Raw genomic sequence first — 17,402 nt, 5'->3', positions numbered from 1 at the left:
GCTGTGACGATGAACTAATCTGCCCGTCAGTGATCGCTCCTTTCTCCATACCGAGAGCCTCTTGACATTCTAAATAACAAAGCACATTGAATGGCAATGCCACAAATATTGAGTGCTACTTGGAAATCCAATGGATGTGTTTCTGTCAATGAAAATTCCATAAAAACCTGCCTTGCTCTTTTAAAGAGTTGTGAAACAATACATTAAACTGTTAAAAACGATAATTCACCACGGGCGAATGGGAAAGAAGGGGACTAAGACCCAATTCAAAAGTCGAACCTTTCATGTACCGAATTTAATAGCTATTTGGGTCGACCCAATTGATAAAAGTCCAATGGGTGAATCATACGCCAAACTAAAAATTAGTCGGACTCAATTTATTTTCAAAATGTTAGCATAGTCTACAACGGTTACCAGTGAAAATAAATGATAGTAATTTATGCATTAGGATCGGCACATGAAAGTCAGTCGACGTCGTTCCTAAGTCGGAATTCCCATGTGCGCATGGGTCGACCCAAATTAGATACCTTATTATAGAAAATTAACGCTTCATGAAATTAACGCGAATCGTTAAAATTCGCGTTAATTTTGTTCAGCGTTAATTTCCGCGACGTTAATTAAGTGCAGCGTTAATTTCCGCGCTCTTAATTTCCAGTATTTTAACCCCAAGTTTAGAACCTGTCCAGACATTCTTGACACCTAAAAAACATGAACTACAAGTTTTCATTCTTTCCATTTACCATTTATTTTTCATCTTTCACAAAAGCTAAGGCAAAGAATTACAATATTTCGAGTTCATCTTCATCGTTGTTGCTGTCAGAAGTGATGTCAGCTCAGTTTTGTCCAGTTTTGAATTTTTTTGCATCCAGTGTTGAAATAAATTTGTTCCAGTTGTCACCACCGTGTCTTAATCGCATTAATTTCCTTTATCATGAAATTCTACCTCCCCTTTGGCGTTAATTTTCTTTAATCGAAAGTCGTTTATCATTAAATTCGCGTTAATTTAAGTCGCGTTAATTTCCAATACCTTTATTTCATGGAGCGTTAATTTCCTATAATAACGTATGTCAGACTTAATTGATTCAAACGTCAATCTTTTCTTGTACTTAGTTGAAGGAGTTTGGAAATGAAAAGTTCGACGTTTGAACTGGGCCTGACCAAACGTAAAAATAGTAGGGCGACGTTTTCACTGTTGGCAATGTTTTAGAATAAAGCGTTTTACCCACGTGGCCAGCAGCTATGCAAATTGCAAAAAAAAGAACGTTTTTAGATAAGAAAAAAGTTCAGCTCCCACAGGAAGGGTTTGGCACACCAACATGGCGGTCGTGATGTCATGTGAAAACAATCCAATTGTCCAACAATCCAATTTCTAATCGTAGTTTTTGAGGCTGCCCCCAAAACTCTTAAAAATGTGTGGCAATTTTAGCACCTGCTGAGAAGACCGAAAAAACCTATTTCTAAAAATTTGATAATGACTTAACATTTTCCACGTCGATCCTATGGCCCGACTGCACCGAGCATTGTTACATACACTTGGATGCAGATCGGAAGCGTTTTGCTTCCCGTGATGAAAAATAATTCTATATGCTTATTTATTAATAAAGTACTGGGTAACATTACCCCTAGCTCGTTGTTCTATGGGCCAATATTAACCAGTAACTTCGCGCTTTAATTCTTTTACAACATCCTCACCATTATTTTTTTTTTGGAACATCAAGAGAAAAACAAGGGTAAAAAGAAGTAAGAAACAAAAATTTGAGTTATACGAACCCTTACAGCTGACTTCGTTCACTTCCTCGCTCCAGTATCCTCTTATTCCGCACCGAGCAGATGAAGGGCCATTAATTTGTTTTCCAGTGGCGCACGAAAATGAGCAAATTGAGCCGTATCTTTGATTGTTTAAAACACAACTGTCGGGCAAAATTTGTACATCGTTTAAGGAGGAGAGTTTTCGGCACGTAAATCCTTTAAAAGAGGAGATATAAGGCAACTTTAAAAACGTAAAGAAGATAATCAATGACGATACTGATTAATAGATTACTTAATAGACCTTAGTTAAATGTGCCAAAAAGTTCATAACCGCGTTTTGCTTTTGTCTACTGTGTTTAATAATAACTGTCATATCGGATTTGATCCTCAATTTAGGCTCTTTATTAATTGAAATTTCTGTTTTTTGTTGTTGCTGTTTCTTTTTTCTTCTGATTTAATTTTTTACTTTAATTTCATTAGAATACTCAAGACAATGGAATGAAACTTCTTCCAGCCAAAAAAGAAAAAAACAAAATCACACTTTTCTTTTCGCTGTGTGCTCGACCGTGCAGTCACCTGCCTTCTGCTCCTGGACGTAAGGACATTTTAGCAACATGCTTTTACGCAGAAGAGTTTTTTGTGTCCTTGATTTCAGTTAAATTCGCGATTCGCCTTAGTTTGTTAATGATATATGAAATAAATCATATATGAACTGCGGAAATGAAATGAAAATGAAGAAGCCCTGAATTTTTTTCAGGCTTCTTTACGCAATTGCATAAATTGCGTTCACTGCGACGATCATTTCTTCATTTTCATCGCCTCAGTTTGCTGCAACCTAGTTTCCAGGGTCCATTGTACTTTTCTCCGGAGCGTCTCTCTTATTTCGGGGAGTAGGAGAGGATCCTGGGAGCGAGGTTGTGTTTACTGCAGAATCGAACATAAAACCGTCGTGCAATCGTGTTACAAATCTGCTAAAATATTATCCAACCCTCCAGAAAACCTTTATTGGGCAATGACCAGAGACGAATAACAGCGATTTAGAGACAAAAAAAGAGTTGTGTGTGTGTGTTTGTAGAAAATATAAATAGGTAGGTAAGCCCCCTTACTAGTAACTCTTGAAAATGCGCTACACAAGTGCATGGCATTAGTTACAATCAAATATAAAATACTAAGCTAGTCCTGTAGGAACTATTATTATTTCAATCTACACCTTAAGATTGTGACTTTTCTTAAAAAAAAAAATTGCCAGAAAACATTTTGAGATACGTCTCTTTGAATGTAAAAGTATTTCATTTCTTGTTGTCCGAAAATAACGTGACCTACCGGGGACACTTCACAAGAATAATGAAGAGGAGTATTACAGTTCAAGTCATTCCATTTCCCTGACGGATACATTTCTACGCAATCTTCAGTACCATTCCAGTTGTCTGGTTCGTTAGAAGCAAAGTTTAGATAAACCGTTAACGAACCATCAATCCATTGCCAGCGTGAGTTATTACTTGAGTCACGGTGCAAACCAATCCATGTTCTTTTTCCCCAACCAATTTCTTGTTGTTCAGCTGGTGAATCCAACATTGTGAGATTAGATCCGAGTGCTTCACACGCAAATTTTGCGGCGATCCATTCCAGGGTATTAGAGGATAGTTTATAGCACGTAGATTGGTGTGAAGCCCAATTATGAGGGCAACCTATAAAAGATAATTAGTTATATAAAACTGAGGTCAGGATTGTAATTTTTTCAATTGAGTTTACGACTGCGCTGATTCCCTATTATGCGTACAGATTAGGCACTAAATTGAGATTTGAGATACATCTTTGAATTTTAAAATCTGGTCAAGTTTCTAAATATTTCATCACTGCGCATAAAATAAGATTTACAGCAAACTTGCTCAGGGCAAACATAATACTGAAAAGTACAAACTGGGAGAAAATTAGGGGCAAAGTTGGTAAATACCGCATTTGCCCCTGAATTTGCAACCCTATCTTCTAAATTAGGATTCAATTGCGGTATTTAGCCTCACCCTGATTTCGTCCGACACCGTAGTTTGCACTTCAGCCCCAAGCAAATATTTGGTGTTAATCTAGAAATTTTTCGTTCAGTGCTGATATGCACGTCGGTCATTTCGAAGTGTTTTATAATAAATGCGCCTGTACTTTCCTACGTTATACCTTTTTGATGCATTGGCACTACGAGAGTTTTCTTAGTTTCTAATTTACAACTTAAATTAAGGACTTGGTCGAGTAGTTTTAACTCGGAAATAACCACTGATAAGGCGGTCCTTGTCCCCTTTTTCCTTTGGAGGCGACTTTTAGGTGATTTTCACGTTCCCTCGAGAATAAAAAAACACCTTTTTTGAACATCGCAAGGATACTCGGAACTTTGGCGCTGCAGCGGTATGGGGGGCGGGGAGTTAGTTTTATCGACGGAGTTCGTAAACTTGATTTCTCACCGTAAAAAAGATTTAAGAGCTGACCCCTCCAGCTATATTCTTTCTGAATACAATAGAAGCCACCATCCACTGACGTTCACTTCCCCGGTTTCCCTTAACAAATATCTTTAGGCTGCCTACACTTGTGGGGAACGACAGGGGGTTGGAACACGGGAGAAAAGGGGCGAAATGGGTGCGGGAGGCGGGAGGCGGGAGGCGGGAGGCGGGAGGCGGGAGAGAAAAGGAAGAGAGGCAGGAGAAATAGTTGGGAATTACTCAACAATGCTTAATATTTCCCAATCGAAAAAAGGCTAAGAGGAAGAAGCTAAGAAAAAATGTTTGCCCAAGTTCGTCCAGACGGATAATGCGTCCTTTGCATGAAAAGAGCTAAAAATGGCCGATGGAAAAACGGACAATAGGAAGCATAGTACTAAAAGAACCGTTTGTGACTACGAAAATACTTAAGCTGACACGTGCACAAATCCGCGAACAGTCAAGCGGTACGAGGCATTTGCTCGTTGTTTTTCTTTTCTGATCATTGTATAAAACAAACAGATTCCATGTTGCAATGGGTCTGTTCAGTTATCAGAATTTGCGACCAGTTTTCCTTTTATGAGCACACAGGAAGCAGTTGATTGGGCAAAAGAATGTCATCCCAATATTAGTGTTCACGCTTACGATTCCACCTACAAGAAATTCATGAAACATATTGCAACAACATCTCATCACGATATTACTCTCGTGTTTTTCATAAAGGACAATCATTGTTACCCTATCACGGACGAGCGTTTGAAAGTGTTGGCCACCAAAGCTAACCAAGGAGGAGTTGATAATTTGTGGAAGTTTATGACTGATATGAAATGGTCGCGTCGTCATGAGCAAGAAGAGGAACCGTTGGATGTCAGTAACAAGGTTATTGTGTTGCAAGAAGATGAGAAAATTGAACCGGTCATTGATCGTTACATTTACCCCACCAACTATTTTGTGGAATATTTACACTTTAGACTTGATGGTTTTATTGATCACCGATCAAACATGTTTGTATTAAATGACCAATATGAAACAAGAAGGCGGATTTGTGACAGTTTGTTTGATAAGTTCAAAACAGCGGATTTTGGTTTGTCAAATCAATCTTACACTAATATGGCAACTAGTTTGTTCAAACAAATGTGCCGTTATCTGCCCGAGAGTTGTTATGACACAAAAACACAAGTGCTCGACGATTTTTACCCTAAAGCGTTACAATGGTGTAGTACTGGTGACAAACCCGATAATTTGGTCTCACTTGATATATGAAAATGTTACCCTTCAATCCTGATAAATAACAAAGAACCAATCCCACTTTACACAATTCATGATATTATTGAACCATTTACTCATAACCACCAATTGAAGTATTACGGCGAATTTATATCGACGAGTTTATAATCAAACAGTTTGGTGCTGATATTAAGATTGAAGCTGGATTTTACTGTCGGCAATTAATCAAACATTTGGTCAATAATGCTCGGATGCCCGTTTCCAATATCAAATGGTTTATTACAGTGCGGCAAACATTAAAACCTGATACTTTCACTAAATTCCTGACTTTCATATTTGATACATTTCCAGAAGCACAAGCAAAACGTCTTGCTAATGGTTTTATCGGAGGTTTAGGAAGGAAATATAAGAAAACTGACAACGGGTTCACCTGTAGATCCATGGATACAGCTTAAGCAATCTGGACTGCTGGATTGGTCGCTGGTAAGAAGATTAGTGTTGATAATTATAAGAACAGTCTTACAGATCAAGAATTGTTTCTGGTTAGAGAGCAACAAACTGAGCGCGTCTTTTTAGACAATACCTCAATCAATCGTTTTGTCGTATTACAAGCAATATTGTCATGTCTGGATTTGATTTACGATAATTGGACCGATGATTCACTGTTGTATTCGGTTAACTCTGATGGCGTGTTTATGACAAACCCTAAACACCAATATCCAAACAAGAAGGATGTCGTATTTAGTACTGATCTGATTGGCAAAGTGTTTACAACGAATTCAGAGTGCTTGTATTTTGAGAAACATAATCGCAACAATTTTGACCCGGATGATTACACAGATTTTTGTGGGCGATGGTGCGATCTTTTATGGTCAGGCGGATGCGGCAAAACCACGAAGCTCATTAAGCTAGCTGCAGAAGCTACGAATCCGATTATCCTATCATTCACCAATAAAGCGATCGAGAATGTGAAATCACGGATTGACGACAGTTTGTGTGATAAGTGTTCATTTGTGTGACATTTGACAGTGTGACATTTCTCATTTGAAGGATAAAACAATCTTTATCGAAGAGTATTCTATGACCCCAAATAAGTGGATGAGTAAGATCTATCAAGCGTTCACTTAATATCACAATACTGTATTCATGTTTGGTGATACTAGGCAATGTGACCCCGTTGAAAAGGGACATCGGATACATTATGATTATTTTGATTCAGTAGCCATATCTGAAATGTGCCCGAAAAGAGTCCAAATGAAATACAAAGAAGGGTGTTCACGTTACGATATTAAAACAAAAGATATGTTAACAAAGTTTCTCGAAACGGGAAAGGTGACAACCAAATTTGCAGAAAGAGAACCCCTGTACAAAAACATCTGCTATTTGAACTCAACCAGACAAAAGGTTAGGACCGATTCACTGCAGACAAACCGTGTTACGTTGAGTTTATTTATGATAGTAATAAGGAAGTTTATCAAGTTTGTGTCGGGATGCCCGTTTTAGCAACTACCAATTTGAAATCTGAGGAGATTTATATTATGATGGAGTTTAATGTGGACCATATTGATGATGTCAGTGTTATCATTATGGGAACACTCCTTCCTATCAGCAAGTTTGCTCAGTCGTTTATTCCCGCATTTTGTTGTACTGTTTACAAATATAATGGCGCTGATATCAACGAACCTTATAATATTTATGATGTCAACCGTATGGAAAAGAAACAATTATATACGGCACTATCCCGCACAACCAAATTCGATTATATATCCATCTCAACACTAGCGTACTGAACCGTGTTTATGAAATTAGAAAGCAACCAAATATGGAAATCGTAAATTTATACTTCAATGGCGATTACAATCATGGCAAAATCTACAAAATCGAATCTGAGAAATGCGATAAAGTGTATATTGGCAGTACAACTGGTGAACTCAAAACACGGTTGATGCAGCACCTGACCAATGATAAGAGTCCCGTTTATTAATACCGAACACAAAAACCTCATATCAGTCTCCTCGTTAATGCTCCCAGTAAGGGCAAGAGGGACTTGGAAAAAGTGGAATTTGAATGGATGGCTGATTACAGTGAGAAACTGGGAGCGCAATTATTAAACAAACTGGGCATTAAAGCGAAACGTCAGGAAGTGAAATATCAAGCACAAATGGCCACCATTGATGCTGGGACAGAAAAACAAGTAGCTCATACATTGGGCCGGTTAGAAAAGACCTTAGTTATAAAGGATGTTGTGGTAAACAATCTGTTATATTATGATGGTAAGGTTAATGGTAAGCGCTACAAAACAAAGGCCCGTTATAATAAGTGTTCCAAAGAGGAAGCAATGTCAAAGATCACAAAAAAGCAACAACAACTAATCGAAGAGTTGACAATTAACTTCAACTATAACCTGAGATCAGGCCCAATTTGAGCGGTTCTCATACATTCTCTCTAACGGCTACCGCTAAAATTGGGCCTGATCCAAACTCATTCACGTTTGCGCTCGTTACGGCCAGATTTTGGCCCTAACGCTGATTGGCTGTTAGAACAATGCCACAAGATCTGATTGGCTGTCGGAAACGCCGGAAGTTGAAAGCGCTTATTCCTCGCGTGGTTGTTTTCGTGAATGATCCGTCGTTGGCGGAGAGAAGGATCGATTTTGCTGTCTTTTTTATTGTTTTATGGTCTTATGGTAGGAAACTATGCCTTAATATGTGCCATGGAAATTCAGAAAATTCATATGATTGTTTATATCTTCTCAGGATTTGCTTTGTTTACGGAACTAATGTGAGGGTATCGCGGAGTTGAATCCCTCTGCAAGTTGTTGACCGCTAACAAGGTGCCTTTTGATTTACCAATAAACGAGTGCAAATCAAAATACTGTCCATCTTAAAACTGGTTTCATCTGAAAGTTTAGCCGGGAATGACTTCTCTGAACGGGGTACGCAAGGGGAGGCTCACTGCGAAAGAAACCTCAATCGCCAACTGTGAAGTATTAGACGAAAAATATCGCATCGCTGTTCAAGGAATTTTTGTAGGCATTATTATAAAAGCTGGTGGCTTAAGGTAACAGACCTGTTGTTTGCCTCCGCTTTTTGTAAAATATAAACCAGCAAAACTGGTGTCCTCGCTCGTTGGCTGTTTGCTTTTGTTTTTAAAGATTTATGTACTGAAAATCGGGGAGAATTGCCGAGGAAAATATAAAGACAACAGAAAAATATAAATTTCAGCATTTTAAATTCGAGCTCGTCTAGCCAAAATTATAAAACTAGCAGAACATCGTGTCGCCGCCTTTTCGAAAACGGAAATAACCTTAGAGATCTCCCTTAATCTTGTAAGAAGTTAAATGTGATTGTGCTGACTGTTCTATTTTTAGCTGAAAAAAATTAACAGATATTTATAAAAAGCTATTTTTCAATTCAGCCAGTCTGCATTTTTCCCACGCGTGAAAAATTTGCATACTAGAAAAACAAGCAACGGAAGTAATTTTGGTTGGCTGATTCAGCAAATGTCAATCAATCAAAAAAGTGGGCGGCAGACGTTTCGTAGAAGGTTTGTATCAGGCTCTCTTTTCGTTTCGTCATGCCCGCCGGAATGTTATTTACAAAGCAAAACGAAAATAGAGCCTGATGTCAGGTAACTTCAACTAATAATAGATTATAAAAATTAACAAAGCTGGTGGCCACCGGACCTTCTCAGGAGGACTCGCCCATTTTCCCGTTCCTACCCACTCCCCATTCCCCTCAGTCCCTCCTGAGAAGGTTTTTTTAGTGTTTACCATAACCGTTCATTTACAGGGACCCATAGGCCAACCATTTACAGGGCCTTCTCATTTCATCTTATTTCATGTCATTTCATTTATTTATTTTTGTTTCTCCCTCTCGGGCTTAGGGGCGAACCAGCACTTCCGCCGTAGTGACCATAGCTCTACTCAACGTCCCGGAGACCGTCTACAAGGGAGTTTCCTTATTTCATATTTTTTCCCTTCCAATGTTAATGATGGAGCAGCGGGCCTTTACCCCATCATTAACAAGGGTATCTGGTTACCGGCATTAGCAGAGGGGGCCTGCGTTTTTCCACTCTGTAATACTTTCACGATACATCCTAATACTATTTCAAACTGGCCTTATATATGAGTCAAATTCATTATTCGCATCATTGTGGGAAGTGATTTGTGTTTTCCCTCTGGTAATACGTAGTCTCAGTGGGGGCAAATACATTTAAGGAATTATTATCTTATAATATTATCGTAATGTGTAATAAAGAAGTTCACGAGTTATTGATGAATGAGGGTCAGGTTAATTGTATCTTTTGTAATAAACAGATTCAGGACGCCGGTAAGCCCAGGCGATATTTTTGTTGCGATTCTATGAGACTGATCAAAGACGGTTTTATCGTGTGTAAGAATTGTGGTCAAGTTCATGATGAATATTTTGCCCCCGAATATTTTGATTTTTATGGGAATCGCCTCAGGATTAGAAAGAAGTCTGTATATCACAGAAAATATCACATCATAAATGTCATGAATGATATCGCACAAAAGAACAGCATTCAAATTGGGTACTATAATAGAGAGAATATTCTGAGAATATTCCAGCTACTTGACCGTGTTACACCGGTTGGTCGAAAACAGCTTATCAGTGTAAATTTTACTATCAAGCAACTATTCGACATTTTAGGAGTAGAATACAAGTTTATTCCTCTTACTCGGTCAAAAACTACGTTAAAATATTATGAAATTTGGTGGAAGAGAGTTTACGTTCTCATCAAGACTGATATTAACTGGCTAATTTCTCAGAATTTAGACCGGAAGTAAGGAAAAAGCCCCCATTACTCATTGAGGGAGAGACCCTGGGGACTAGGTTGTGCCTCGGGTTATCTTATACGGAGTACTATCCACACTAAGGCGTCCGCCATCTTGTTTACTCTGTTGGACAGGAGAGGAACTTTTTAGCGTATTGCTTTTCAAATTTTGTTCCTAATGGGGCAAAATCCACGCTTATTGAAGGTACCTCCTCGCAATGAAGTTCTCAACCCGAGTAATACTTTGTCGTAAGAAGTGTAAGCAAACCGGCTCATTTCAATTTTACCCTTATAGTCTTTTGTTTCAGAAAATGTTTTTAGAGCTAAACCAGCGCCTGATATGCTTCCTGTAATGGCTGGGTTGGCTGTTAAACCGCCAGCAACAGTCCCGATTATTATCAGGCCAGATGAGGACATGTTTAATAGGAGATTCAGTTTTTTGAAGTATTTGTAGGCCTTTTGGTAAATACAATACTTTAAATGGTAATACTTATACAACTCTTTAACCTTCTGTATCTCCTCTTTTGTTTTGCTTTTATCGATATGATTAAAGTGAAATATATTTTCCTTCTGACTCATTATATCATTAGTTTAGATTATTTACAGAATATATGAACCATTTAATTTCTCAAGAATCATTATTCTATGAAATTCGATAGAATTGTTGTCATAAAAATTTGGAGAATACATTACTCTATGGATTACCACATCTTCTGAGGATATTCTGAAAGAGTAGTTACTCTGAGATGCTAAAGCTGAAGTTAGTGTTAAGGTTGCAGAATAATTGGATATTGATGCTTTTACTGTTGGTGTAGCCCCGTACCTTTCTTTGTTAGCCAAAACACAACTCGTTTACCATTGAAACTATCTAGTAAAGTGATAGAAGTTTCATTAGTTGAGCCAACTCTTAGACCATTAGTTTGCAGTTTTGAGCTCTTGTTGTTTTGTCATAAATCAAGTGGGGTTTTTCATGAGCTCCATTGCTCATAAACGTTTTTATATACATTGATCTATTTAGCCACAGCTGCATAACAACACAAATGGTAAAGCTCTTTTTACTGAATAAATCCAAATTCAATGGTTTATTTTTTCATCCTCAATCCTCCTTCCTGAACATTGGGAATATTCATTCTAAAAAATGTTATGTTAGGACTTAAGCCGGAAAATACGACACCTGATGGATGTCCTGTTGCTAATTAACAGATACCAGCATCGCTCAAATCATAAAATTCTTCAAATATTTCCCTGTAAACATTATTTTTTGTATGAGGGCTCAATTTTTTCTCCAAATCTTTGACCATCTTCACAGTCGCTGAGGAATTATTTTTAGTTGTATCGGGAGCAATATTTAATATTTTCTTTCTGTTCATATCTAGATCCACATCGTAAACAACTTCTGTTGGCTTAATATCAAATGCCGTATGGTATGTTTTGTTTGGATCTAAATCCATTGATTCGCCGAGAATACCGTAATATATTAGGTAATATTTATTGAAATTAGTTGGGTAAACCCCCAGGTCAGACCCCGCCTGAGCCATAATATTCTGTATGTGCAGAAAATAAGGTGTGGATGAAGCTGTTTTACTGAATACTACCACAAGCTTATGGTAGTACATAAATTCAACCGAGGATGTTTTATACTCATGTGAATACTTATTGACATGCCAATTTTTTACATTTACTCCCTGACTGGTAATTGTGTCAACAGTAATTACAGATTTGTGCCACAAATGATAGTCTGTTGTGAGGATTTCCAAACATAAGGTGTATTCTTTATCTTTTTGAAGGGGATAGCATTCGATAGCTAACCGCCAATTATAACCTCCTTCTGAGTTCTTCCTATTGGAAGCAAAAATCACCTTTTTATTGTACGTGTCATAATTGCCTGATGTTGCTTCTAAATCACCAGTGCTGTTCAGGGCAATACTGGTAGTTAGCAAATCAGTCCACTGCAAAAGACCATTTGTAGGGTCCATGAGATATGCAAATCTGTTAGTGTGATCAGAGGGCTTTATGTTATATTTATTCAATGTTTTCAGATTAACCCCATCAGTAGCATCAGTTGCATCCCCAAGATTGGTGATCTTGTTTTTGACCATATTGAATCGGGAATATACATACGGATTAGTAATTTGCACAAAAAAATGCACTTTTAGTGGCCCGCCTTAGTGCTTGTTTTTGTGAAAGAGGCATAGTACTGATCAATATTATACTGCCGCTCATTGTTCCACCAGACAGTTTCAAATAATTATTATCTGTGTATTTTTTATTTACACCATCTTTATCATCAGTTGGTTTGGCAAGGTGAGTAATTTTATTATTGGACATATTTAGTGATCCCACCATAACCCCGCTGGACTTATCCAGGAATTTATTTTCTGACCAAATGTTTGTGGCTGGTTGATTATCACCATTTGGTTGAGCCACATTGTATATTCTATTGCCATCCATATCTACATTGCCGGTCATTGAACCACCAGAAAGTGGTAGTCTAGTTTCTAGTTGACTTACTCTTACAGCATCATTGGAAGCAGTCCCCATAGCCAGATTTATCAGTTTTTTATGTACCATATCATAATTTCCATTTGCTGTGAGACTAAGACCAGTGCCCGATGGACCAGTAAGACCACGAGGGCCAGTAGGCCCAGGAATACCCTGAGCACCAGTAGGACCAGGAATACCCTGAGCACCAGTGGGTCCAGACGGGCCAGGAGGTCCTTGGGGGCCAGTAATTCCTCGTTTTCCTTTTGTAAATGATTGATTATAATTGGGTAGCTGGTTGAAAATTCCCATTTTATATTATCTAGGCGATCTGGTGACGTCATTGCCGAGGACTGGGGAGAAAATTTTAATACCGTATCCCATGAAACAGCGCGCGCGCATTCGCAAGTTTTGTTTTTGTTTACCATGTCGGTCAAATGTAGTGCGAGTACCGTTCATCGTTGAATTTTGGGTTCTTTCCAACCTTATACTGCGCGTAGAACTCTAAATGGTACCAGAAATATAGGAAGTATTTATATGAACGGATGAAAAGTCTCGTGGGGCAGCAGGTTGGTTTTAAACTCAAAAGAAAGCGATGTGTGAAAAGTGCAATTCCAGCTTGTAAGCATAAAGATAATTTCTCACCTTGTTTTGTACTGTTATGTTCTATTAACGGTATTTATTGTATGTTTAGGTAGTATTAAAGATATCGTGTTTATCGTTGTTTCGTCAGATTATTTTTTTTAATATTCTGATTGTGTTAGCTGAAGTCGATCAAACGCTGGCTCAACTCATCCACTTTGTCGCGGGTGGCACATTTTTGGCGGGCTTTTTCAATTGACTGCACTCCCTTTGTCAAACAAAGCCGAGTTTGTTACTAAAATGTATGCGGGAATGGAAAGGAAATTTAACCAGCTCTTGCGCGAGAGAGCACAGAAGTCGATCAATTAAAACTCTCACTCGTCTGTCGTAAGATTGATTACCATACGATCCAATCCTTCTCTAGCTCTTCGTTTTAACAAGTCAACAGTTATTAAAAGACTCTGTTGTCAATCTTAACTCCGCTCTCTGCCAAATCTTTCTCTGGAAAAGCCTCCGAATGTAAACAACGGTACCATTTTCCACCACGCGAAAACGCTGCAGGTTCGTGCCTGGGTTCGTACGAACAAGCTCTAGGCGCGCAAAGAATTGTGTGCGGCTTAAATCACATGGATTATATTAGATATTTCCATAAAAGTTTCTTTTGACCGTTTTCATTGGTTTGTCAACATAAAGGAATGACTAGGGTTGTTTTGTTTCTTTATTACATTCATTCTTTATTACATTTTACATTTCCTTTGTTACATTCAGCTCACTAGAGATCATATTTCTTTCATTCCTGCTTGGAAATCATAAATAACATAATGACTGCAGTTCAATCTGATATCTTTTGGAGTTTTATAAAATGATTGTAAAAGGTAAATAACACTGCAGTTCTTGTGCCGCCCCTGAATGAAATAATCGATTAGCGGTTTATGATTTTTATCAAAAATGAAGTCGTCAAATCTAACAATTTTCTGGGCATCACTTTCCAGACTATTGATAGGTTTAATGTCATCATTATTGCAATGCATTATGTCATATCCAACCTGGCCACTAATACACCGATTCAGCCTAAGACCGGAAGTTGAATGAAAGCGAGGCCCAAGGGCTATCGTTCGCGCGAATCTCATAAACATGGCGTCTTCAAGTAAACAAAAGAATTTGAGTCAGAAGTGTTGCGCGGCTGCTCTTTGCAATAATCGTTCAGATAACCGACCAGATTTAATTTTTCATAATTTCCCTCTGGACGAAAACCTTAAGAAAATCTGGGATCAAAAAATGAAGCGTGGCGACAAAAAATTTGCCTCGAACAGCTCACTCTTCTGCTGTTCTGAGCATTTTGGTGACAAGGACTACAGGAAAAGCCTTACCGGCAAAAGACGTGATCTTGTAAAGAGTGCTGTTCCTTCCATTTTCCCATGGTCAGTTGGCAATGACGAAGCCCCTGAAAGGTCCGAAAGAGCCAAAAGTCGGGAATGCCAAAGGATTAAACTTTCTGCGATCCCATCCAAGAGTATGGAAAATAAACATCACCCATACGATGCACCTGAAATCTCTACAAAGGACACTCAAGACGAAGATTCAGGTGAAAAACCATTCGATGAAGAGAGAGACTCGGTTGCCGAGAATTAGGAACTTAAACAAAAGCTGTTTCTTTCAAAATTTGGTTTGGAGAGGTTTGGATCGAATGATGATGACATATTTTTCTACACAGGATTTCAGAGTTACCGAGCTTTGATGGCATTTTGGAACTTTATTAAACCTTGCTCTGAGTCGCTGATGTCGTGGAACACAGCACGCCAAAAAGTGAAAGAAAGCTGCGCAAACAATGCCAATCCATTTCCTTTTTTGCAAGGACAGGAGAAACAAAGAAATAGAAAGAGAGATATAGAGCCCATCGATCAGCTGTGGTTGTTTCTAACAAGGGTGCGTCTTGGCTTATTCGAGCGTGACTTGGCACACAGATTTAGTGTCTCTGTAAGTACAGTGTCTGATGTGTTTATTAGTTGGGCAAACTACCTTGACATATTATGTTGGGAAGTTTGCCTGTATGGCCTTCAAGAGACAAAACAAAACAACACTTGCCAGATTCTTTTAAAGGAAGGTATGAAAACGTACGTGGAATTCTTGATTGCACAGAGCTGAAATGTGAGTTGCCCAAGGATTATCAGAAGCACTCAGAAATGTACTCAGACTATAAATCTCACGACACATTTAAAGGGCTAATCTGCATTTCACCGAGTGGATGGATAACATTTGTTAGTCAGTTGTATCCAGGGAGAATAAGTGATAAGGAAATTGTTGAAAAGAGTAACTTCTGTCAGTTAATTGAAATGGGGGACCAGTACCTTGCAGACAAGGGATTTGAGATCCATGACCTAATGGCCCTCAGAGGAGCAAGTTTATATATTCCTCCAAAGAGATTTTCTGCCAATGACCAGTTCACACAAAGCCAGTGTTTTGAGATCATGAGTATAGCAAATGTGCGTATTCATGTTGAAAGAGCAATTAAGCGAATCAAGGCTTGGCATATTTTTAGTCAAGTTCTGGTTCTTTCCAGCTTTGGGTCCATAAATCAGATCTGGACTGTATGTGCTTTGTTAGTAAATTTTCAATATCCAATTATTTCAGTTTAAAGAAAGGAAGCTTTCAGTATTTTGGAAAGGATGGGTTCTTATATCAGGGAACTAACAAATGTGTTTTTTAGGAATTGAATGTTAAACTAAAGATTCTGAAGCTGTTCAGGTCTTGTTACTTTATTTAAGTCTCTGGTTTGGGTTTTTTCAATAATTGGAGGACTTGATATGTGAAAAAGTGAATGCAAAAATAATATTATTCTATCAAATGCACATGGGTAGATTGGGTACTCAGATTTAAAACTGATGGAGACTGACTGTGCTTGAAGAAAATATATTTGTTATAGTAATGATGATGGTGATAATAATATAGAAAATAAAACCAAAATTTGTCTTTTCTTCAAACCTAAAAGTCTATCTGTAGGACAAATCCTAAAAAAAATAACGGTCAAAATTTTCAAAAACAAGACACAAAAATATCTCGTTTCACCTTCCCTACCACCACCATCCCATCACTTGTAAAGTATAACTTGAATACCATTCCTTGTGCTTTAGAACATACTAAAGCTCTTATGCAGACATTTTGTTAGAGTCAACTTATATTTTCCAAGAAACTAATAGTGTTGCGTTGCAGTTCTAAAAACACTCACTGTTTTTATTTTGAGATATATTTCTTGTGAAAAGCAATTAAACTAGGCTTAATTTCATCCTCCCACCTTGAGGATGATGTGACCTTGAGAACCAAAACTGGAAATGTGTTGTTGGTAAATATGACAAAGTCAGTTAATGGAATTCCACTGAACCCCATTTGCATCTGAGTCTGAAACCAATATTTGTGCTTTTTTTTTACTACAAAGACAGAGTTCAGTTCCATAAATGGGAAACTGCTTTCCTTTCGATGATTATTTATTGCAGTCTCTGGTGACATATCCTGCTTGGACTCTAAACATTTTATTTCCACATTTCTGTATTCAATGTCACCATTGGCATACACTATTGTTGCAATTCTATCAGGGCTTGCTGCAAGAACATCATTTTCTTTGTCTAAAATTAATCCAACCTCTTGAACTGTCACTTCCTTGATGTCTGGCAATGACAAGAGATATTCTTTGTACAAATCAGCTGCCACAGGTTCATTTTCAATACCAAAGATCAATTCTTTACTTTTATAATTAAGATGTTTAGCTTGTGAATAGCTGACCATTTTTGGGGTGCTCCTTTTGCTGTAATTTTTTTTACTAGATTTTCTGGTAATTGTGACCCCTGTTTTTGCATATGAGAAAAGACATCTTTACAGATACTGGCAGTTATTCTGTTTTGCTTTTGTTCAAACCAAGCAGGATTCGTTGATTGTCCTCTTGTTGCCATTTCAATTTGCTTTTGCTTGTCTGTAAGAGTTTCAATAAATAATGTTTCTGTTTGGACTGTTGGCTGTTGTGCTTCAGATAGATCAATTGTACTTTCAATAAAACTTGAAATATTCAGTTCTTGCTGTTGGTTATTAACATTACAATCTGATATCTGCTGA

General features: G+C 37.9%; 1 protein-coding gene across 1 annotated transcript; it reads left to right on the top strand.

The window, feature by feature from the left end:
• The first annotated feature begins 15,328 nt into the window (after positions 1 to 15,328).
• Positions 15,329 to 15,934, top strand: LOC140938037 (uncharacterized). Its single transcript, XM_073387582.1, has one exon. It carries the CDS (start codon positions 15,329 to 15,331, stop codon positions 15,932 to 15,934), a length of 606 nt encoding a protein of 201 aa, XP_073243683.1.
• Positions 15,935 to 17,402: the final 1,468 nt, after the last annotated feature.

Source organism: Porites lutea, chromosome 5, assembly GCF_958299795.1.
Source record: "Porites lutea chromosome 5, jaPorLute2.1, whole genome shotgun sequence".
NCBI lineage: Eukaryota > Metazoa > Cnidaria > Anthozoa > Scleractinia > Poritidae > Porites > Porites lutea.
Note: the sequence above shows the minus strand (reverse complement) of the source record. Positions and strands in the feature narration are given on the sequence as shown.